This window comes from Chiloscyllium punctatum, chromosome 32 (genome assembly GCF_047496795.1).
Source record: "Chiloscyllium punctatum isolate Juve2018m chromosome 32, sChiPun1.3, whole genome shotgun sequence".
NCBI classification, from domain to species: domain Eukaryota; kingdom Metazoa; phylum Chordata; class Chondrichthyes; order Orectolobiformes; family Hemiscylliidae; genus Chiloscyllium; species Chiloscyllium punctatum.
In genome coordinates this window covers 9,266,854-9,291,930 of record NC_092770.1, presented here as the reverse complement: position 1 = coordinate 9,291,930, position 25,077 = coordinate 9,266,854, and the positions used below count along the sequence as shown (strand labels likewise).

Genomic DNA, 25,077 nt, shown 5'->3' with positions numbered 1-25,077 from the left:
GTTAAAATAGAGAGAAAGAATTCAAGCAAATATGTACATTAGAGCTCCATTAAGTATCCTCAGATCTATGTATAAACCTTTTTAAAGAAATAATAGTTAAAGATTCTTCCTAACTCTTATATAAACTTGTACAAAAAATTCTAGTTGGTCTGATTTACACTCAGTTTCCAGATTTATACTTAGATTGTTTGATGTTAAGTTTGGTTCACAGTGCAAACTAAATTTAAAATGGATTGGTTTCTCAAAACAGAGTTTTTTCACTTCAGCACAGTAAAAAAGAATACTTAGAATTACAGAATGGAATTACATCCAGATAAAAAAAAGGGCCAACCCAAAGCTTTATTTGAGCTGGTATGGGATAGTTATGTAAACAGTAAAGTGTCCCTGAAGAGCTACAGTCTGAATTGCACCGGGAGATTAATCTCTATGGTGTCAGAGGGGTGAGTGTTCAGCTGCTCAGGACAACAGACTATTCTGCCAGTGTGAGAAGAGTTCAGCTATTGACACCAAAGGGAGACTATTGGATCAGAAGTGGAGATAAATCAAAAGTCACAATAAAACTTTGGTAATTAAAATAATATGCAGAACTCAAATTTATATTAACTTCCAAGCCAAACATGATTTGCACATAAAGTTACACACTGCTATCTAAACTATGCACAGCAAAAGCAATAAGTGTCACGAAAAATAAAACTTTACAATTTATTTGGCTCACTTCACAATGAAAATTTGCAATAAATTACAAAAGAACAAAAATAAGCAGCATAGTGAAAACAAGGTGCTAATGATAGAGATACAAGAATTGAAAATTAGCATTCAGTATATATGCAAAACTATGGAGACTATTAATTAATTGATCATTCTAAACCAAACACAAAATATAAAAAAGCATTTCATAAAAGCCAGTTATAAAGGAATGTTTGCGCTAGTAATTTAAAGAAGTCTATTTAGATGTTAAGTTTGGCGCCTACTCATAGAAGGTCCAAATTAATTTCCTGAAATGATTTAAATATTTTCTAATCAAGCAGGTGAGACTTGAACCTAGGCCTCCTGGTCTCGAGGTAGCAGCATCACTATTGTGCTACAAGAGCTCACTGAAATGAATTAAATGTAACCTTCTTAATATCTTTCAGCAGTGTCTGAGAATTACATGGTTGTTTCCTCCCACTCCAATTCCACATCACCTATAATAAATTAATGGAAAAATCAGTATTGACAGCATAGCAATTTTAATCCTGTACAAAAGCCACACATGATTTAATTGCTAATGGCACTTTTTCCATACAGATTCTCTCAGGGACCAATCTTAACCCAGATCTATGGGGTCATGGTAATCGTCTTACACCTTCACCCACCACCTTCACTCCCCCCATTCCCCCGCCCAAGTACGAATCCTGACCACACTGCCAAAGGAGGTGTTAGACTTAATGGGGGATCAGGACACCAAGTGTGGTGGAATCCATAAAAATAGTCTCTTTTGGTAAGGGGTTACAGCTTTGAATGTTTATCAGCAACTCTATAATTAAGGCTGTGTTATATACCAGATTAAATCCCCTCAAAATGCATTAAGGAGATAGCCTACATCTTAACTTTTATCTTATTTAAAGGCAAGTGTAAGGTTCTGTGTTTCCAAATGTGATTCAATTGATCCACTACTAGGCTTTAAGCAAAACACACTTCATTCTTAGAAACAGTTAAAATGCAAACAAAAAAAAAGAACGGGCATAATTTTAAATCTATTGAAATACTCAATAGGATAATATATTACTTAACTACTAATCATCAACTGTTCCAATATAGCAGCATATCATAAACACACCCTGGGGAAAGGCAAATTCAGGAAAACAGATTTATCTCACATGCTATCTCCAGTCCAGGAACAGGAACACTGAAGGAAAATATTTCGCAGTAGAGAGAGAACTCAAGGTTTCTACTTCAGCAGAAAGAGAGAGAGAGAGAGCTGTATCTATCAGCTTCAACAGCCAAAAGCCCCAAACTGAAAGCAAAACTAAAACCCTGGGTCTGTAGGAGCCTGGCTCCATCCACTTATGTTTCTTTTGTCTAATGTTTAAAAAAGGAAGCTCAAAGCTGTTTGCCCACTGAAGGAGACATTCTGGCACCATGGTGTCAACCCCCCAATTCAAGAAAAACAGGACAGAACATCTCTTAAAAGCCACAATAGCGAGTGAAAAGCTGTGGATGTAGAAGCCCAAAATATTGCAGCGCGTCTGATCTCCTTATAATTTACATAAGAAACCTTATAATTTCCTGAAAAAATTTACATATTTTGAAAGAAACAAACTGTAGATTCCAGCAGCCACTAACCTTTCTGTGCAGGCTGTGGTCATTCCCAAAGTTAAAATGGCCAACCTCTTCTAATGGTTTAACAGAGGTGCAACGTAGTCACTAGCGCACCCCAGAAAGGTGAGAGCCTAATTTAAATGCTGTTAAGTGTCACCGTGTGATGTGTGTATCCCTATCAAGGCCAGCACTTATTGCTATCTCCAACAGCTCATCAACACCTTCTTAAGGGCTTGGAGAGGGGCAATAAATACAGTTTTGTCAAGATATTCCTATCCCTTCAGTAATTTAGAATGAAGTTCAGTTTAGGCACCACACATCTGGGCATTGGCAGCCTTTGCATGCCTGAAGCTAGGTAAATAAAATTAGTTGTGGGCAGAACTGCAGAGCAAAATTTCTCTCCCATCAGTTTCCTGTGTGTGAAATCTTCCTGCTTTGATATACCCTGTAACCAATTCATTAACCAGAAATGATTTTTAAGTCATTTATGACTTTTGGCAATTGTTGAAGACACACTTTATTCTCTGTTCTTGTAGGATCTTCAATGATCATTTTTATCCATCTAGGAAAGTGTCCAGAAATACAAGATGAGCACAATATTTTCAGAAGGCTAAAGCACCAATGCCAAATTGAAGTCTGAGCTCTCTTCATAAAAATATATCTATTTATATTTTCATTATTTTCTCAAAGTTTTAGTAAATACTGCACTCCTTTACTTCTGCAGGGAATTTGGAGTAGTATGAATTTTAGACCTCTTTGTTGTGTGAGACGGCTTCATTATAACTGGTCAAGAGTAAGTGTGACTAGTTTTGCAAGACCTTTTTGCCCATTTGATTGACAATGAAGACTGTGACTTGAACTCTGCCTCTATGACTGGAAACCTAACAGTCTTCCAAAGAGTTCCTGCTTACTCGCAGGAACACTTCCTACCATTAAGCTCCAGTAAGCCCTGTTCTATGTGATCTTTGAGAGTCATACAAAGAATATAGTACAGTTAGAGCTTTATTCATACAGAAAATATTTTTAAATAGTGACAATACAGAAGCTACCCAACATATTTGCATTTGTGGTATTAAGTGTTATCTATGGGATGAGAGCAGGAGGAGGCACATTGGTAAATATATACTGGAAATTATTCTGAGTGATAGCATAAGAATGCTTGCAATGTGACATTTCAAAACCTATAATACTATGTGAATGTTTTATATAATGATATCAAGTTCTTCCTTCTGCCTTTTGAATGGATGCATGAGTCTGTGCAGTAAACATTCAATACCTGAGTTAGAAAGTGGATAGGGCAGTTTGATATGAACATACCAAGTGCTCATATAATAACATTGATCACTAAAATTTTCAGGATATGCTTCAATTTATTTTTGGCTCCGAGTAGTAACTGGGCACTTTAGCTCTATAAATATTATAAAGACGGCCATTTTATAATTAAACATATTTTTTAAACTCGTCTTATTACCTTCCATTGTATCCACTGAGTCCATTTTTTGCAAAGCAGCATAATTTACAAACCACAGCGCTCGACTGGTTCCTTTGTTATTCAATAGCTCCAAAGCACATTGATGTAAGAACATGTACTGAGCCTGCATTCAATTGAACATTGAAATATTTTTAAATATTAAGAAACTAAATAAATAATTTGAAATTGGTAAATATATAAATTCATTATTAAAATATAACATAAATTGTGTTTCCAACATAATCGAGGAGAAAGTGAAGGCTGCAGATGCTGGAGATCAGAGCTGAAAATGTGTTGCTGGAAAAGCGCAGCAGGTCTCCTGCTCCTTGGATGCTGCCTGACCTGCTACGCTTTTCCAGCAACACATTTTCAGCTCTTTTCCAAAATAATATCTGCATCAAATACATTGCAATGGAGCAATCTGGTTTACTGTAAACTTTAAACATATAATTAGAAATATATTAATTTCAATTTTAAAAAATCATTTGTACAGTTTCCTGGAGTTATAATTCTTCCAAAATAGAACAATGTCCAAAAATATATCATAACCTAACTGGAGTGGCATTACAAAACCATCAAGATTAAACAGCAAAAGATAGCTATGTGCCTGAGAGACAGTTGATGAGGGGCTTAGAAGAAATCACTTGACTTTGCTTTTACTTTTCCAAAGAAATCTGAATCATACTGAAGAATTATAAAAGATACAGAGTATTATAAGCCACAACTGGCCATTTTGTCTCTTTAAACCTATGCTTGGAAAAATTGTAAGTTTCACAATCTCACTTAAATTGTTGGATAAAACTGAACAACATGTGATAAAGTTCCTCCACATTCACAAATTCTAATTAGTAATATTGGATATATTTTAAATGGATTTTTTTGATCATAAGCATCTTTTCTGAAGCACTTCACAAGACTGTTCAAAACTCAAAATAAAATGAAAAGATCTCTTTCTCTAAGTGACGGGAATTTTCCTTAAGCTTAATAAAAACCTATTCAGAAATTTAACAAATGTTGAGGCACTATTATTTACCTTTCTGGGTCACAAAACAATCTCAGTTCAACAAAAAATCCATTAATGATGCACAAAATCTATTCATTTTTAAGTTAGACCTTTAACTGTTTTGAATCACCATGCCTACATAAATACAACTTAATTATTAACTTCAGACATACAGAAAGTTCACATGTTACTAACTCAAAAGCCAAAAATCGAAATTAACAATAAATAATATTAAAATCACACAATTACCTAACAGCCACTGAAACCAACATTGGTTACATAGAATGAACTATTCCAACACATTTCTGCTGACCTCCCATATCCTACCTCTGTAAACCTCAGGTAATCCAGAACCCTGCTTTCTATATCAATCACGATAAGTCACATGCATTTTTCACTCATACCCATGACAGAAACTGGCTTTTTCAAGCAAGACTGGAAGTATGGTTAGGAAAAACTATTAAAGAAGGCAAGTTACATTTAGTACCTTTTCTTGGTAGGATTTTAAAAACAGACTCAGCAGAGGTTACAGCACAGTTGTTTACAGTCAGCAAGAAGTTGCCTTGATTGTCCTCAACATGAGTTTGGACCCCCATGAACTCTTATGGTTTCAGATGAGACATGGACAAAGAAACCTCCTACTGATTACCACATTTCATCCTCCATTGGCTGATGAATCTGTATTACTCCATATTGAACAATACTTGTAGGAAACATTAAGGGTGGCAAGGGCATAGAATAAACTGTGGATGAGGGATTTCAATGTCCACCATCAAGAATGGCTTAGTAGCAGCATTACTGATTGAGCTGGTTGGGTCATAAATGATATAGCTGCTAGATTGAGTCTGCAGTAGGTAGTGAGGGTTTCAACAACTGGTAGAAACATATTTGATCTCATCCTTAGTAATCTGTCTGCTGTGAATGCATCATAGTATCAGTAAAAGTGAGCATCACACAGTCTTTGCAGAGATGAAGTATTGCCTTCATGTTGAGAATAACCTCCATTGTGTTGTGTGGCACAAACACCGCACAAAATGGGACAGACTTTGAACCAATATAGCAACAGAAGACTGGGAATCCATGGCACTGTGAGCCATCATCAGCCGTACAATTGCACTCCAGCACAATCTGCAACCTCATTGCCTGGCATAACCCCCATTCAACCATTACCATCAAGTCACGGGATCAACCCTGGTTCAATAGAGAGGGCAGGAGGGCATGTCAGGAGCAGCACCAGGCAAACCTAAAAATGAGGTGTCAACCCAGTGAAGCTATCAAACAGGGCTACTTGCATGCCAAACAGCACAAGTGGCAAGTGATAGACAGAACTAAGTGATCTCATAACCCACAGATCAGGTCTAAACTCTTCAGTCCTGTCACATCCAGTCATGAATGGTGGTGGACAATTAAACAATTCAACAGAAGAGGATACTCCAAAAATATCCCATTCCTCATTGAAGGAAGTGTCCGATAGACCAGTACAAAATATAAGGCTGTAGCATTTGCAACAATCTTCAGCCAAAAGTGCCAAATTGAAAAATCATCTTGGCCTCCAACAGTGGTCCCCAGCATCACAGATACCAGTCTTTGGCCAATTTGATTTACTCCATGTGATATAAGGAAATGATGGGAAGCACTGGCTACAACAGAGAGTATGGGCCCTGCCAACATTCCAGCAGCAGTATTGAAGATGTATGTTCCAGAACCTGATGCTCCCTTGGCATTTACCAGACAATGTGGAAATTTGCCCAGGCATTGCCTATATGCAGAAAGCAGGACAGATCCAACCTGACCAATTATCACCCCATTACTCTACTCTCAATCATCAATAAAGTGATGGAACCTGCTCAGTGACAACTGGTTTGGGTTCCACTAGGTCCACTCAGCTCCTGACTCCAATATAGACTTAGTTCAAACATGGACAAAAGAGTTAAATTCCAAAGGTGGGGTGCGAGTGACTACCCCTGACATCAAGGCCACATTTGACTGAGTGGAGCCCTCACAAAACTGGGATCAATGGGTTTTGGGGGAAACTCTGCTGGTTAGAGTCATACCTGGAACATGGGTTTGGTTGTTGGAGGTCAATCCTCTCAGCTCCTGGATATTTATGCCAGACCCTTGCCCACTCATTTGTCCAATCCGCTGCAGACTTTCAGAGTCCTCTGCACACTCTGCTCTAGCACTTACCTGAGGGTCATCTGCGAACTTGGACACACGACACTTGCTCCCCAACTCTAAAATCATCTATGTAAATTGTAAACAATTGCAGCACCAAAACTGATCCCTGAGGCACACCATTAGCCACCAATTGCCAACCTGAATGACACTCATATATCCCTATTTTTGCTTCCTGTTATTTAAACAGTCTTCTATCCATGCTAATACATCACCCATAATACTGTGCACCTTTATCTTATGCAGCAACCTTTTGTGTAGCACCTTTTTGAATGACTTCTGGAAATCCAGATACAGCACATCCCCTGGTTTCCAATTGTTCACTGCATCCATAATGTTGCTGGGGGAAGATCCTGAAACCCCTCTCCAAGGGCATTGTGGGTTATTCTGCAGCACATGGACTACAGTGGTTCAAGAACGCAGCTCACCACCACCTTCTCAAGGGCAATTAGGGAAGGGCAATAAACATTGGCCAGTTAGTCAGCCCACATCTCAAAATTGAATAAAAAAACTGAGAGACTAATGCTTTGAAAAGACAATAGTTAAGTCACGGTTGAAATACTACACTGAGTTCTGCGCATTATGTTATTGGAAGGATTTAAAGCACTCAAACACTGATTGACATATAGCATGTCTTGTTACACCACAGCATATTTTTATGTCAGCATATTTGATAATTGTCTTGCACTCAGAATTATATTATATCATCCTTTCCATTTTTGGAGGCCTTTAATTTAAATCCACCTTTATAAGCTTAGTTGTACTCTGAGTAACTGTTTGTTGACTATTTTTATTGTCTCCCATTCCACCATCTATGGTTTGGGTTGTTCAGTTCAGACCAGTAGTCAGAGAATTTAGTTTGCTGTTTGAAAGGACATAGGCTGAATACTACCTCCAACATATTAAGAGGTCACAGGCAATGTCAAAAAGCTCCAAATGAAATTATGCTGAGATGTTTAAAATTTGGCATTCAATTTAAGGTGGAAAAGGAACCAAAGATGATCTGGTTATTTTAGCACAGAATCTGTTTACTTCTGTGGAAATTTTACACTTACCAAGTTCTGCACCATGCACATTCGTTCACTTCTTAACTCTGCCACAAATCCAAAAATGTCCACAAAGTCATGGTGGTTCATATGCTGTATAAGGTGATCGAGTGCAATGAAGACACCTGTCCTTCCTACTCCAGCACTGGCAATGAGAAATCCAAAAGAACACATCCTTGTCAGCTATATACAATATTCTCCCCATTAGTTCCAGGACTTACTGTAACACTTGTTCATTCAATAACAGATTAATATTCCAGATTTAGCATTATAATCGTAAATGGAAATTACAATGAATACTTAATTCTTTACATTCTGTTTTGGCTCTTTTATGATATTCTAAATATGATTATAGTTTATACTTACTACTTTTAGCCATTATCTACATTTGCTTCCAACTTGCTTCACTTACAGTAAAATACATTATTTTTTACAACTTGATTTTGTAGTCAATTATGATTTTTAAAATCAAGAACAGAAAATCAACTATTTACCTCAAAACTTTCCTTCAACTGTAAACTACACTATGGTCAGATGTTTCTTTGTGGAAAGTTGGAAAGGGTGAGGGGAAATTCAGCAACAAAGGCTATCACTGTCCCAACATTTGTTAATATTGCCTTCGAAATTTGTTAATCATTTACACGACTAAAATTATTTTTTTAAGTAATGTTCCATATTTCACAGCTAAATGCACATAATGCATCACATTTTACAATAACAATATACTTTAACTCCAGTGGAGCAGGGAAAACTTTCTTGGGAATAATAATTCCTCCAACACCATGAGGTACTATAGATCAATCATTTTGTTCAGCAACTTCCTACCTGCAATGCACAACAATAGGAGTGTTATCATTGGCTCTGTTTGCTCGAACTAGCTTCACAAAGTGAATCAAAGGTGCACAGGTCTCAGGAACACCATGTTCAGGCCATGAAGTAAAGTTGAAATGAGTCACCATCATATAATCACCATACTGCTCAAATTGAAATTAATTGAAAGCAGATAGAAAATTAAGACCTTAAATTATATTGCAGTACAGCATATTATATCAAGTTAAGAATGCCTAAAGGGATTTTACATTAAATTGGTTCAGTTTCCCTGAAGTGATACTAATTTCCTTATCTTGATACATGTAAAGTTCAAGCTTTTAATTTCAGACAATTTAAGTGAATTTGTATATACCTCAAGGCTGATCTTAGCTTTAGTACCATAACTGACCTGAAGCATTGCTAGTATGGGTTCAGGAAAATTGGCTAGGATTTGCAATTAGAATCACAGTTCAACTACCTAAGCTGGAAATATATTTGAATAAACATTGATTGAGGATAGGACTATGCACGGTTATCATATTTGTTAGGATCCCAAGTGATGGTAATACTGTTCAAGTCAAATCCCAATGTGAAACCTGGCTTGATAGACCAGATTTTTCTTTACTTTTGTTCATTCTAAACTGTGGACTGTTCATTTTAAACTGTGGTTAGCACTGCTGCCTCACAGCACCAGGGTCCCAGGTTCGATTCCAGCCTCGGGTGACTGTCTGTGTGGAGTTTGCACATTTTCCCCGTGTCTGCGTGGGTTTCCTCTGGGTGTTCCAGTTTCCTCCCACAGTCCAAAGATGTGCAGGTCAGGTGAATTAGCCATACTAATTTGCCAATAGTGTAAGGTGCATTAGTCAGAGGGAAATGGGGCTGGGTGGGTTACTCTTCGGAGGATTGGTGTGGACTGGTTGAGCCGAAGGGCCTGTTTCCACACTGTAGGGAATCTAATCTAATTCCTGAACATCACAAGTGTACCTTTAACAAAAACAAAAGACATTCCTTTCATTCCAACAATATCATTAGAAACACAAAATACCTAGTAACAATTTACCACTAATTCTGCACCAAGGCTTCGTGTTTAATTTGGCACAGCTACAACCTCTTTCCTTCCAGCAAACTTCTTATCATTCAACATGTGCTTTTTCTTCAGCTGGTATCTTTTCCTGACACCTTAAATAATCTGTAAACTAAACTCAAGGTTGCACAAACGTCAGAGCAAACAGGTTCTCAAAACACAGTTTCCAGTGGTCTTGCAGCATTTCTTTTCAGAGATTAACACTTTTGCCTCCATTCTCTGGCACATGTAGATATACCTTTGATAGAAATCCCTTCTGGAATTTTCTAAATCTGTGTGTGTCCCTGGACCCCTGTTGCTATCTGTTTTTAATATCTTAAACTGATCTCCATCTCTTCACTTCAAGGGCCGTAAAACTTCATTAGAAGTACATGTACACAAACAGGTCTCCAGATTTCCTGTCACCTTATTTACAGGAACAACTCTAAGAATGAAACAAAATCAGAATTCCCCTTCCCGAGTCAAAAAATATATAAAATATCAATCAAACCTCAAGTTATATATTGTTTTAATGTCTCCAATAATTCAATATTGCTGACACTGTTGCTCCCCAAACTTGGAGCTCTTTACTATGAGGTGGAAGTGTCAGTATTGATTTGGGGCAGACACTCTCTGCTGATAAATTCTGTGTCAGTGTGCCCCCTCTCACTGCATCTGACAAAGGAGCATCACTCCGAAAGCTTGTGATTTTGTCTAAACCTTTTGGACTGTAACCTGGTGTCATATGACTATTGACTTTACTATGAGGTTCACAGATTGATGGGACACCTGTCTTTACCAGTTACAATGAACAATTACTGAGGTCAAACCACCAAAATGTAACATTTCTTCAACCAATGATAAAATGATAATGGAAAAGTATAAAGGTATTTAACAAAATTAGTTCAATCATTTGAGATGCGCCTTAATCTCTGCAGCTTGATGAAGGTATCATATTCATGATGTACAAAGACATTTACAGTGACAGGGTATGATAAAACCTAAGTTCCATCATGAAAATTTTGAAAGCTTCTATTCATGTACAACATAGCTAAACAGAATAGTATTGAGTTGCCATTTTCAAGTTAGACAAGGTGTATTTTACAACATAATTTTCACTATCAAGAATTCCTCCAACATATTATCATATCAATTTCAGTGAGTTCACGAGAATAGCAGCTATGTACCTTTTCAATTTTCAGTTCTCGGATAGTCCAATCTGCCTGAACATCTTCTGCTAGTTTAGTGATCACAATATCCCCAAACACAGTTACTGGCTTGTTGTCCTCAGGCCAATACTGGTGGCATTTAATCTAAATTGAAATAAATAATACAACAATGTTGTGAAATGTTAATATGTCCTGTTAATAACTTCAAGTATTGCATACCATAAGCTGAAAATTACCTGCACAGTTTGTGAAATGCCTTGAGACTGAAATTACTCAATATTTTTGGTTAACTCTCATCATAATTTTGTGTCCTGACCTAAACTGGGACCTGCTGGTTAACATTCTGAGAGGCAGGACCTCTACGTCTTAAAAAGCCAATAATGCAGATGGAGCTAGGATTTCCCAAGCAAGGGAGTACCACTTCCTTACTCTCCTAGAAACCTAGGTGCTGGTGAGACAAAGCATATTGCCCTTCAGAAAGTGTATAAGTAGATGGTCATGAGGAGGACAAGCTCAAAAACAGTCTGACAGTCTGAAGACACATTATAAAACTTATCAACATTGACACGAGGACAAAGGAAATACAGCAAAGTCCCAACATTTATGGGGAGTTGCATTTCCAGAGGATGTCATAGTCAATGCACATTTACATTATACAATGCAGTTCGCACGATTATTTCCAAAAAAACAATGAATGAGCAAACATTAGAGTGTCAGTGGATAGAACATTACACAGTGAGTGTTGATTGGATAAGTGAGTTTGCGTAAGTAGGGCACATAAATGCAGGACCTCAATGTTGGGGCAGGAGTGGGACTGAGCCTGCACTACCAATCGTACAGATCATAGATGGTCATTTAGCAAAACACTATTTTTATCCATTATTTGTTATCCAGATGTCAGCAATATCCAGAAAACTATTTCTATATAAAAACAAGTATTATGGATACTGTAAATATGAAATGAAAACAAAGACCCAACTGGTCTGCCACATCTTTGGAAAGAGAAACAGTTAACATTTTGATTCTAATATGATTCTTCTTCAGAACAATTGACTTCTGTCTGGAAAGTGCCAAATGACTTAGTCTTTGCACCTTCTGGCGTAGAGAATTCCTAATATTCACCATCTTCTGAATGAACAAGTTCCTTCTCATCGTTTTATATGGTCCTAATCCTTATTCTAAGACTTGTGAGCTAGTTCTAGACTCATCAGCCAAAGATAACATTTAATCCATACCTTTTCTGCCACAGTCTGTAAAAGATTTATAATAGGCTAACCTCCAAAGAGGCTTCACCGATTATTAGATTAGAGTGTGGAAACAGGCCCTTCGGCCCAACAAGTCCACACCGACCCGCAACCCACCCATACCCCTTACCTAACACTACGGGCAATTTAGCGTGGCCAATTTACCTGACCTGCACATCTTTGGACTGTAGGAGGAAACCGGAGCACCCAGAGGAAACCCACGCCGACACAGGGAGAACGTGCAAACTCCACACAGTCAGTCGCCTGAGGTGGGAATTGAACCCAGGTCTCTGGCACTGTGAGGCAGCAGTGCTAACCACCGTGCCACCATGCTGCCCATGGAGGCGCTAGGGGCTAATCAGTATATCCATCTGAATGGCAGTAGTGCCAGAGTTTCCAGCAGCTTGGGGCTGACACACACTCATTGGAACAAATGTCTGGAAGCTTCACGTAAACAAGATACTCTCTCACTAGCTTTGCATGTTATGGTGGAGCGCAGGTTAATGTAATACTGGCATAGCTTCTAGGAATATACCCGTATAAATTCAGTTCAATGAATATTTTGTGGAATTAATCAACCGATAATCCTGATGCTTTACTTCATGAAATTATAATTTATGACAAATATTGATTTGCATTTTCATGAAATAACTTTTTAAAATTTGTCATTCTGATATGTCTGACCAGCTATTTTCATTAATCTGTTCACTAAAATAGTGTGCACACATGTTCCATTCCACAGCATATCATTGTCTTAACAGCGACTTACTCTGCCCTTTTCAAAACAGTGTGTCAACATGACTATGGATTGAGTTCTTGTCTCCCAAATCATTCTCCAAAAATCTGCCACTGTTCCTGGTAAAGGGCCTTGAGTAGCAATAAACTCATTTGGGCATAAGTAACCCTATTAAAATAGCAAATATAATGATTAAGGAACAATACATTAAAATAAAATGGCTATATATAACAATGTTCTAATTATTATCAATGTTATATTTCAAAAAATAGTTCTGTCAGCTATCCTATGATCTAGCACGTTTCCTATTCTATCGGATGTATGGAATCAAGCTCCCACTTTATTAGCTTGAATATACTTTCAAAAAGGACTGAAGGGGTGTTGCACTGTCAGAAGCATCAGATGAGAGGTAGAGTTTCTACCCCTGGGCTGGGAGACCAGGTTCAAATCCCAATTGCTCTGAGGTGTGTAATGACATCTCTGAACAGGTTGATTAGAAAAAATGTTAAATAAAAAAAAAACTGAGGTCACATCTGGATAGGGGATACTTCATAGCACTATTTGCAGAATTTCTCGCAATCCTTCCAATGTTCTTATAAGCAGCATGAAAAAAAGTTCAATTTATCTCATTGCTGTTATAGGATCTTATTAAGAGAAAGTTGGATGCATTGTTTCCTGACATTATATTGAATTAAAAACAGGTCATTCAGCAAAACTAGTCCATACTAATGCATAGCTTCATACAAGTAAATTAATAAGACCATGCTGGGACTGTGGCCTGAAACAGGGAGGCCATCTCTAATGACGCTTTGTCAGTTACCTATTTGCTCTAGGTATGATCTGGGTAACATCACCATTCTGGGTTCAAGGTAAGTTAATTACCACTCATTAGCCATCCATCCCTACTTGGTGGAATCATTGACCCAAAACTGACCTTGCAGATTTTCCTCCCAGTCCAACCTCCAGCTTTGTCTTTGCATGTCTCATAAGAAGGATGTTATATAAAATAAAAGCTTTTTCTTCACTCTTTAATTGTAACAAAGTCAAAGCACGTGCAGAATGAACCTGTTTGTAGTTTTGCCATCAATTGTAAAAAGGAAAGTTTTCTTTTTTTTGTCATTGCAACTCTCTCTCTTTCCTGCTATTAGAAAGTAATCTTTACTAATATGCCATCATTCTATAGGCAACTGTACTGTGGTCAAACACACATTGAGAGATACTCAATGAGAATATGAAAAAGGAATTAATAAGTGATAATTATCGGCCATGGAGCATATGGTATTTGGTGAGGGAATAATATATGAAAAAATCAATTTTCAATTTATAAGGCAGTAAAGATAATGGAGAAATTATGTTTGCAAGAGGTCACAACATGCAGGAACAAATAATTGAATAAAATAGGTAATCTATTAATCAAACAATACAAATAACTTAGATCAGGAATTTCAGCAATCTATGTACAGATAAAAAATGAGAATCATTTTAGGGACAAGCGATTAGCTAGTAGTTCGGAGAAGGGAGACTCATGTGTATTTTTCTAAGGCAACAACAACTAGAAAGGAATAGAAAATTTAAATTATTTTCAGCAATGTTGTTTATTCATTGTGAATTCTGGAACCCTCTACTTAATGACACTGTGGGTATACCTTCACCACTGTAGTTCAATAGGGTGTCATGACCAGCTACTCAAGTGTTAACCATAAAAAGTTGCCTTGCCATTGATAGTGCATCCCATGGTGAATTTTAGTAGAACTCTAAATGTTTTTAAATAATCTAACATAATTGGTATTGTAATTAATGGCAATGCTACATTCTTATGATGGTTAGTGAAGTTAATTTTAAGTATATTTGTCTTGATCTCTCTGGCTGCTGGAGAAAGAAATATTGATCTACTCACTGCAACATAGCTAGCATTGATGAAATCAGATCCTGGGACACCAGCTTCAAGCATGAGTTTCACTCGATTATTATTATCTATATAAAAGAAATTTATGTTTGTTGATAATGTCATTAATTCATTCTAAATCATATGATTAGTGCCGATATATCATATACATAAGCTAACAGCGGCTGTTTCAAATAAGCTGGAGGAAAAAGTGAAGCTACATTCGTCAAGGAGTATTATGCTTTCCAACTTGTGTTTCAGACACAGCTTAATACATCAAAGGCAGTTCTTCCTATATGAGCTAAAAATGATGCAAAGTTAAAAATCACACAGCACCAGGTTATAGTCCAACAGGCTTAATTGGAAGTACACTAGCTTTCGGAGCAACGCTCCTTCATCAGGTGATAGTGGAGGGCTCGATCGTAACACCGAATTTATAGCAAAAATTTACAATGTGATGTGACTGAAATTATACATTGAAGAATTGATTGTCTGTTAAGCCTTTCATCTGTTAGAATACAGTGATAGTTTCACTTCTTTCATGTGTAAATCACAAAACCTTTTTTTTAAAGTTGCATTCTCGGGTTAGCTGTTAACAATGGTGATAGCTAGACAATATGTTGAAGGTGTTAGCCCCCTGTGTTCAACCGGGACCTTGGGTTCATGTCACATTACAGGTGATCATCATTGCACTACACACACACACTCTCACATAAACACGGACGCAGGTACACACAGACGCGCACACAGACACCCACACACACCCTTATAGACACACACACTCCCACACTCACACATGCACACCCTCACAGACTTAAGACACTCTGCGCTCACTACACACCACACACTTTCTCACACTCACAATCCCCACCTGAGACAGACACACACACACAGACAGACAAAGACCCACATGCACACATCTATTTTGTGGGGTGAATTTGTACTTGCAGAGTTACATTGCACTTTGCTCAAAAACTGCATACATTCATGTAGAACTCTGAGCTCAAAAACTGCATGAATTTATGTAAAACTCTGTTATCCCACTTTTTAGATTAGAATCAATCTAAACATCAGGTCATAGACAGAGAACACAGAGGGCTAACACCTTCAACATATTGTCTAGCTATCACCATTGTTAACAGCTAACCCGAGAATGCAACTTTTAAAAAAAGGTTTTGTGATTTACACATGAAAGAAGGAAACTATCACTGTTTTCTAACAGATGAAAAGCTTAACAGACAATCAATTTTTCAATGTATAATTTCAGTTACACCACACTGTAAATTTTTGCTATAAATTCTGTGTTACGATCGAGCCCTCCACTATCACCTGATGAAGGAGCGTCGTTCCGAAAGCTAGTGTGCTTCCAATGAAACCTGTTGGACTATAACCTGGTGCTGTGTGATTTTTAACTTTGTACACCCCAGTCCAACACCGGCGTCTCCAAATCATAAAAATGATGCAGTATTGACCTAAATCTTAGACTGACATATTTTCTGATAAGATAAAAATCAAAAGAACTCCAAATGCTATAAATCAGAAACAGAAACAAAAAGCTCAGCGGGGCATGGATAGGACAAATAGACAAAGTCTTTTCCCTGGGGTCGGGGAGTCCAGAACTAGAGGGCATAGGTTTAGGGCGAGAGGGGAAAGATATAAAAGAGACATAAGGGGCAACTTTTTCACGCAGAAGGTGGTATGTGTATGGAATGAAGTGCCAGAGGATGTGGTGGAGGCTGGTACAATTGTAACATTTAAGAGGCATTTGGATCGGTATATGAATAGGAAGTGTTTGGAGGGATATGGGCTGGGTGCTGGTAGGTGGGACTAGATTGGGTTGGGATATCTGGTCGGCATAGATGGGTTGGACCGAAGGGTCTGTTTCCATGCTGTACATCTCTATGACTCTATGACTCTAAGTCTGGCAACACTTGTGGAGAGAAATCAGAGTTAAAACTTTGGGTCGAGTGACCCTTTCTCAGAACCTTTTGAAGAAGAGTCACTTGACCTGAAACGTTAACTCTAATTTCTCTCCAAAGATGCTGCCAGACCTGCTGAGTTTTTCTGGCAATTTCTGTTTTTTGATAAGATCTTAGCCTTAGCTTCATGATGAACTTGATATAGTTTTTTTTTTATTTACTGCAGTATACTGAAATACAGTGTTACATTCTATAGAAATCAGATTCTACATTTCTAACTTTTCAGTTTGCGAATAAAAAATAAAGAATGCTAAATTGATTGAGCAGTTGGATTAGATTACAAATCTTAAAAGGTATTAAATATATTGCTTCATGCACCTGTAGTTTAATGTTTGCGTAAGTGATATTAAAGGTGCACTTTATAATGTTAAACTTATTTTGCATCTTGAAAAGTTCAAATTGACTGATGTTAACATTCTCACAAATCTTACTGTTTCCAGATGCTTTAAGTGAAACATAATTTCATTAGTAACTTAAAACACAAAAAAGGCATTAATAAGGATAATATTAAACTTTACAGTCTAACTTCAAGTTAAAGAATTCTTAAGATTATTTCCTTAATTTCACTTAATTCTCTTTCTTCATATCAATATTTTGTCTAATTTGTTTTAATCCATAATAAAAAGACAGCAAACTGTTTGAAATAACATGGCGTGTTTTTTGCCACATGACATGTTGCCTTTGTAGATATCAACAATCTGATTAACATAAAGTTAGAATATTATTTTGAGTTTTGAAAATTGAGTTAATAATATAAGAGTTTGCTGTGCATCTGAAGTTAATAATTAACTTATTAGTATTTCTATCGCCATAGTCATTTGTTTTAGAACAGTTCATGATAATTACTTTGGCAGCTTAATGGGTTTTATTTACATTGGTATTTTATGATCTAGAAAGGTGGACAAATTGTACCTCAAGGTTGCTGTTCCACATTTCTGGTACAAGATTTCTTTTTAATTTGGACAGATACACCCATGGCATGGAGGGGGAGACTTCTGGTTTGAGTTTTATTTTGAGTGGTGCAGTGTTGTGAAGTGCTTTCATGGAGATACATGGACAAAGCAGTACTCCTGAGAAGACTAGAATATAGTAAAATTCAGTCACCTTAAAGTCAGGAGTTAGTGATAGTCACCAATTGCAAGTGTTTGGATAAAACCCTGAACAGGATTGGAAGCTGAGTTAGTTTAAATCCAAGTGTATGATAACTGCAGGAGTAAGCTATCTGAGGTTCCAATCTCAGAGTTAAAGGTGCAGTTATCTTAAATGTTTCAAACTGTTAGAACAAGGGATTCTGGTTCAAGTATTGTAGAAGGGTTGCTGTTGGGTACTGTACAATGGAATTTTTAAAAACTTGTAAAGGAGTGTTTTGAGATTAATGAGATTTTACTTCAACTGTGTGTTTAAAACTTTGAATTTGTTTATAATAAATTGGTTGGTTAATTCTATTTTGTCTTCATTCCTTTTGTTTAATAAACTTCTGTTTATTGTCAAAATACAACCTGCAACAATGTGTGCTTCAGCCTCAGCATTTTAGGAAAGCAAATCTTAGCAGGACTTATACACTTAATGGTAAGGTCCTGGGGAGTGTTGCTGAACAGAGACCTTGAAGTGCAGGTTCATAGCTCCTTGAAAGTAGAGAAGCAGATAGATAGGATCGTGAAGAAAGCATTTGCTATGCTTCCCTTTACTGGTCAGAGCATTGAGTACAGGAGTTGGGAGGTCATGTTGCGGTTGTACAGGACATTGGTTAGGCCACTGTTGGAGTATTGCGTGCTATTCTGGTCTCCTTCCTATTGGAAGGATGTTGTGAAACTTGAAAGGGTTCAGAAAAGGTTCACAAGGATGTTGCCAGCGTTGGACGATTTGAGCTATAAGGAGAGGTTGAATAGGCTGGGGCTGTTTTCCCTGGAGTGTCGAAGACTGAGGGGTAACCTCATAGAAATCATGAGGGGCATGGATAAGATAAATAGACAAAGTCTTTTCCCTGGGGTAGGGGAGTCCAGGACTAGATGGCATAGATGTAGGATGAGAGGAGAAAGATATAAAAGAGACCTAAGGGGCAACCTTTTCACGCAGAGGATGGTCTGTGTATGGAATGAGCTGTCAGAGGAAGTGGTGGAAACTGGTACAATTACAACATTTAAGAGGCATTTGAATGGGTACATGAATAGGAAGGGTTTGGAGGGATATGGGCCAAGTGCTGGCAAATGGGACTAGATTAGTTTAGGATATCTAGTCGGCATGAACGAGTTGAACTTAAGGGTCTGTTTCCGTGCTGTACATCTCTATGACTCTATGACTCAGTGAGAGACCAATTACATTAATTTCATCAATTATAGCATTTTCCTCAGACATGGCATACAAGAGAAAATTGGCACCTCACTTTGTGGAAAGGGACGTGGAGGTCCTGATCGATTGGGTGGTGGAGAGAAGCACTGAAATCTTTCCCTAACATGCTCTGACCTATCCCAACATCCCAAAAACCTATTTCAACATGGCCTCTGAGCAGCTGACCCACTGTCCCGGAACACCTCATCCCTGACAGATGTGGCAAATACATTCATCTCACTCTTCTGATGCCTCATTCCAGGAAAACAAAATCCCACAGTAGGGAAGCAAGAGCCAAAATGAGCAGTGGGGAACCCTACATTCAGCACTTCATCACTACCAGGACCAAAACCACTCCTGAATTACCTCTACTGCCTCCCCTTTACAAATGTCTATTTATAAGTTACTCCTCTTCATAAGTGTCATCCCCTCTGCATCTCTGTATGCCGCTTCTAATCCCCATTACTGACTTTCACAGCTTCCCTTCCCAGCAGTGTCCCCAAATAACTGCCACTTGAATTTTAGTGAATGGATCCCCAGGACTGACTGTGGTCCACCTCTTGACAGATTGGGACGTATAGACTAACTGATGACACTCCAGATCCCAGACTGATCTCTATGCAGCTCTGACTGACCTCCCATGCATCCTTGCATGGACCTTACCACCAAAAGGGGATGACTGACTGTATCACAGTGCCTGGACTGATATTGGAGATTGCCATTGACTTACTGAGCCTGACTGAAGAGAGAATTTCCCTTGATTTGACTCTCAGACTTAGACATACTCATTTGGTTGATGTACTTGCAGTGTGTTTACTGTGTACACTAATGGCACATGGTGAAGCTGTGAGCACAATAATGTACAGCAATGTGTCTATTCCTTTACTGGTGACTAATAACAAGCTGCTTGTCTTTGTGACTGTACTAAAAGGCAAGACAAGAAACAACTACTTTTAGAATTTCAGCTGTGGCTGAGGGGACGTGGCACAAAAAGGCAAGGTAGAGCAAGGCAGGGATGTTGCGAGCACTCAAAAAGGGAAAAGGCTAGTGCTGAGACACCAAGCAAGAATGCACCCTGGTTGAATCCATGAGGTGGATGTCTATCGCTGCACTCAATGTGTCTTGGTATCAGCATACCATTGAGAGCTGATTGTGTATCTCAAAGTACAGCACTGAAGTGCAGAATCATATTCTAAGTGGAAATGTGCCATGAGGCTGTGATTATATTGGCGTGTGTCAGAAGCCAAGATCTGTGGACAGGCGGTGCATGTGAACCCTGCCCACAGCAGGTGCCCTGTAATGTTGGTGCCTGGTATACGAGATTGAGATCCAGAGGAGCAAGCAGAGAACTGACATTTGACTTTCATGTCAGGAATTATCACTATTTGGTTTTCATCTGGCAGGTGGGAGAATGAGAAACGTAACATAAATAATGTGAGATTAGCTAATAATGGTATGTTAATTCATGAGAATGCATACAAATAGACCTCTCACTGCTCACTAATGTGAATCCTGTTTCACCGTTTAACACTGGGGAAAAATAAGACTTTTTCACCAATGCCCATGTCATTCAATGCCTAGGAAGATTTCATCTGATTGGGAAATGCATTATTCAGGATTACTAACAGTGTATATCACTACTTTATTTTTGTTTATTCATGGGATGAGAGTGACACTGTTTAGGCCAGCATTAATTGCCCATCCCTAATTGCCCAGGGCAAGGTGGGGGGAGGGGTTAAGAGTCAACCACATTGCTCTGGGTCTGCTGTCCTATGTAGGCTAGACCAGGTAAGGATGGTAGTTTACTTCCCTAAAGGACATTAGTAAACCAGATGGGTTTTTCCAACAATCAATTTGTGGTCATCGTTAGTCTCTTAATTCCAGATTTTTTCATCGAATTCAAATTCCACCATCTGCTACAATAGGATTTGAACCTGGGTCCCCAGAATATTACCTGGGTTTCTGGATTAATGCCCAGTGATAATAGCATTGGCCATGTCCCAGCACTAGGCCAGTTCCCTTACCAATACTAATCATGAACTGCTTTTCATTTGTTTCACTTGAATTAATGTATACTGATGGCTGTAAAAAATAACAGGCAGGATATTGTATGTGCCAGCTCGGTGTGTTTTCGGTATGATAGTTGTCTGCCCAGATTGCCACTTCTACACATACCCATACTCTCATTACAGAAGCAGGATAGGTGCTGAAATTAAGGTCTTTAGCCTGTGTGACAAAGCTAATTGTAATCCCCAACACAGTTATCAAAATGAACTAGGCTGCTATGAATTTTTTACCAAATCTAATGGGGACTTATTAACTGAGAACCAAACTGAAGGACCTCAACTGTATTTGGTGAGAGTTATTGACAGAATTGCGTTTTTACCAAAATGCAGCAAGCAGAAACCAGATAGTTCCATCAAAGAAAGGAAAAGAAAACTGGAAACCAAGTCAATCCAAGCAGCTCCTGTGCATCTCCTAGTGGTCAGTTTGACAACAGCCTTGGCAAAAATTATAAACATATTTCTCACTTGACCTCTTAACATGTGCTTCATGATTGTGAAATCAATTAGAAACAAATAATAGAGGGGACAAAACAAGAATCAGCTAATTCATCAAATTTTTTTAGCACTTTCAGATGAGTAAATATTTGATTTAGAAAACAATATGCTAAAATGGAGATTGAACTGATCTTTAACAAAAATCTTATTGTCTTTCTGGGGAAAAGATGGCTGTTGTAGCACCAATGCTTGATCCTGAATTTAAATCTAACTGAATAAATATTACACAAAGAACTATTGCAGAAAATATTTTACACTTGTGTATGTTGCCCCCATGTTCTTAATATAATATACAACATTTTCTCAAAAATATAACATCATTTGACTTAATTAGCTGGAGAACTTTACTGATCTTTATTATGATCAGATATAAAATGATATTTGTTTATAGCATTTAGAACAATACATCATAATTTTTGCACCATTACTGACATCGTCTCGAAAATTGAAACTTCACATATTAATTTAAACATTTCTGAAAAATATTTCAGGTAATACTTCTGTAAAGGTCCTCTAATCAAAAAAATTAACAGAACTTACAGGGCTTTATATTTGCAAAGCGATTCTTGGTTCGATTCCAGGGCAAGTCAGCATCAGATGATGTAAGTTCCTGACCCAGTTTGGGGAGTTCCTTTAAAATAAATATTTCAAACTGTCATTTCTGACAATCAAAACTGATAAAAATATCCATGAATAGCCATGAATCCAGTACTATTAAACTTCCTGCTAGGGAGATCTGTTTCCAAACTAAGCTAAGCATCCTCTTTTGAGCCTTGCATTGGTTTACAATGTATTACTTAAGTACTATAGCAACTTAAGTACTATACTTAAGCAAACATAATAGGCAGAAAAATTTAACAACGTCTAAAACTGGAATACCAACAAAATTCAGCGAGCTTGCTAGAGTGAGCAAGGTGATGTGTAGGCTTGGATGATTGCACAACAGTGTCCATATCTGACTCCTGACAGCAGGAACACTGTCCCATCTAGAATGAGTGCCATTGGGTTTAGAAATGAGCCATTTCAATCAAAATATCCCTGCCCTACAGGGATTAATGAAGATTCAAGGAGGAAAGAGACTCATTAGGGTCTCCTTTGCCTCCAGAAGACTGCCTGACAAGTTCTGGCATGTGTGTGCGCATGCGCGAATGTGTGCGTGTGTATGTTTACAGGAAAGGGGATTCCATTGCAGGCTACCTACTTCCTTGGACTATGAATGGTCGGCAACTCTTGGGGCTGAGATTTCCACCTTAGACTCACAGGAGGCCTCACAGTGTCCAGTTAACTATCTGATTTCCTCATAAATGTATTAGGCCTTCTATTAAAATGTGGTGTGAGATTCCTACCAGTTTTCCTATCAATGGGCAGGACTACTGTCACTAATACTAAATTCTGTACATCTTTTCTTTCATAAGACAATCAGATGGTCTAAAGGATTTGGTGGCAGGAAGGCTCCTGATTCTGTTCACATTTCTGCCTTAAATTTCAATATTTCTATTGATTAAAAAAGAGCAGTCACAGAATCAGTATCTTAGATCAATTGGAGACAGTCTTGAAAATAAGTGGAAGCATCTTAATTTGGAATACATTGAGAAAGATGATTAGTTGGAATTTCTGCACAGCTTCCCCAGTTTCTGGTTATAACTTGCAGAAAGTGAAGTAAGCCCTGGAGAACCAGTCAGTGGTTTCCTTTAACCTGCCATCAAAGTCATTGTGAAAGATTGGGGTCCCCAAATTTCTTTGGACCTGAAATGTAGCCTCAATTTGCTGGGAGAACAACCATATTGAGCAAGATCCAGAAATGTTGCCTTGTCATCTAGTATCTAATGAGGACTTCATATATAGCATTCCATCCAACCAAAGGAGAATGTATGGGAGTAGATTCAATAGAATAATTTCCCTATGCCAAAATTCAAGTAGATTAAACATCCAATGATCTGTTCACCAGGACGAGTCAATCATACACAGCACTGAGATTATAGGGGAGAAGTGGAGCCGAACAAAATTCACATTCAATTAATTAACAAATCTACAGTAAAGAGATAGTCCAAGTAACAGTGACTATGAAACGGCTATATCGTCATAAAATCCCACCTAATTTACTCATGTCCTTGAGGCAAGGTACCTGGAGGCCCTTCCTAGACTTCAGACCTATAAAATGTGGCTGACTCTTAATTGCTCTCTGACACGGTTAAGCAAGCCACCCAATTGCTTCAATCCATTACAGAAGAAAACATTTAAAAAACAAAACTGGATGGAGCACCCAGCATCAATTTAGGCACTTGGCAATGTTATGATCACAATTGATGTTAATACCAGACAAGTCAGATCCTACAGTGAAATCTGGTTTGTTAGATCCTAACTCTGTTTTATTTTTGACCATGGAGGCCAGTGATTGAATATGTTCACAAGAGATTGGCAGTGTATATCTAACTGAAAGAATAAAATCATTTATTAACAGGTTTTGTATCCAATATAGGAGCAGAGCAGTGCCCCGTCTTTCTCTAGTCCCACTGCTGCACTAGTCAGAACATAAATTTAAAGTGTTTTACCAAAGTCCTAATAAGGCCACTCATGTGCTTTTCCTCTGTGAAAAGATCCATCAACTAAATTTCTTTGGTAAACATTAGTGATTTATTATAAGACAAAACCTATCCAGTGAAGATGCACAATTGGTTAACACACATAATTTGTGTGTTATGCACACACACTGGAAAATAAACAAATTTCTCCACCCTTTCTGTCCAAGGGTGCTTTTTACTGAGGACAAAAAAAAGGTATAGACTGCTCCAAAGTCTGTCCATCCAGTGGACTTGCACATATGGTCAAGTTACAGTTTTTTTCTGTGGTCTTAGCAGACATAGTTAACTCAGGAAATACAATCTTGAGAAGTTCATTTCATCACTGACGTCCATAAGAACAATTAGGTTTCACACTTAATTCACCACAAAGGTGCATCAGAAACTGGAGACTTTTGCCGAACACTTTGTTCTTAGAAGACCTTTCCCAAATAAATCTAAAACAAAAACTCTAAGCCTGAAACCACTGTTTGTACTGGTTAGCTATAAAGCCTAGTCAAAAACAAGAGTTTTTTCCTGAATTGAGTTCAAGTAACCAACAGCAACAATTATCACAATCATATAATTCTGAGAGGAATTGCTTGAAAAAAAGTGCTAATGTTTTTCCATTGAGCCTTTAAAAAAAATCCAGGCATCTCCATATTCTTTCAAAATGAAGTACTTAAAATGAAATATTAAATATGAATTGGTTTCATAATACAAGGTTTAAAGACATGCACTATGTTAT

The 25,077-nt window shown here is 37.8% G+C and overlaps 1 protein-coding gene across 1 annotated transcript in view; it reads right to left on the bottom strand.

Moving 5' to 3' along the window:
• Positions 1-765: 765 nt before the first annotated feature.
• The window catches only part of ptprq (protein tyrosine phosphatase receptor type Q), a 180,569-nt gene continuing 156,257 nt past the window's right edge, over positions 766-25,077 (bottom strand). The window contains exons 46-53 of the mRNA XM_072551604.1: positions 22,312-22,402; positions 14,916-14,992; positions 13,052-13,186; positions 11,057-11,182; positions 8,822-8,970; positions 8,006-8,141; positions 3,773-3,896; positions 766-1,184 (exon numbers count right to left, since the gene is read on the bottom strand). Of these exons, the coding sequence (XP_072407705.1) occupies positions 1,147-1,184; positions 3,773-3,896; positions 8,006-8,141; positions 8,822-8,970; positions 11,057-11,182; positions 13,052-13,186; positions 14,916-14,992; positions 22,312-22,402 (876 nt within the window). The 3' untranslated portion in view covers positions 766-1,146. The remainder of the gene's footprint in view (positions 1,185-3,772; positions 3,897-8,005; positions 8,142-8,821; positions 8,971-11,056; positions 11,183-13,051; positions 13,187-14,915; positions 14,993-22,311; positions 22,403-25,077) is intronic.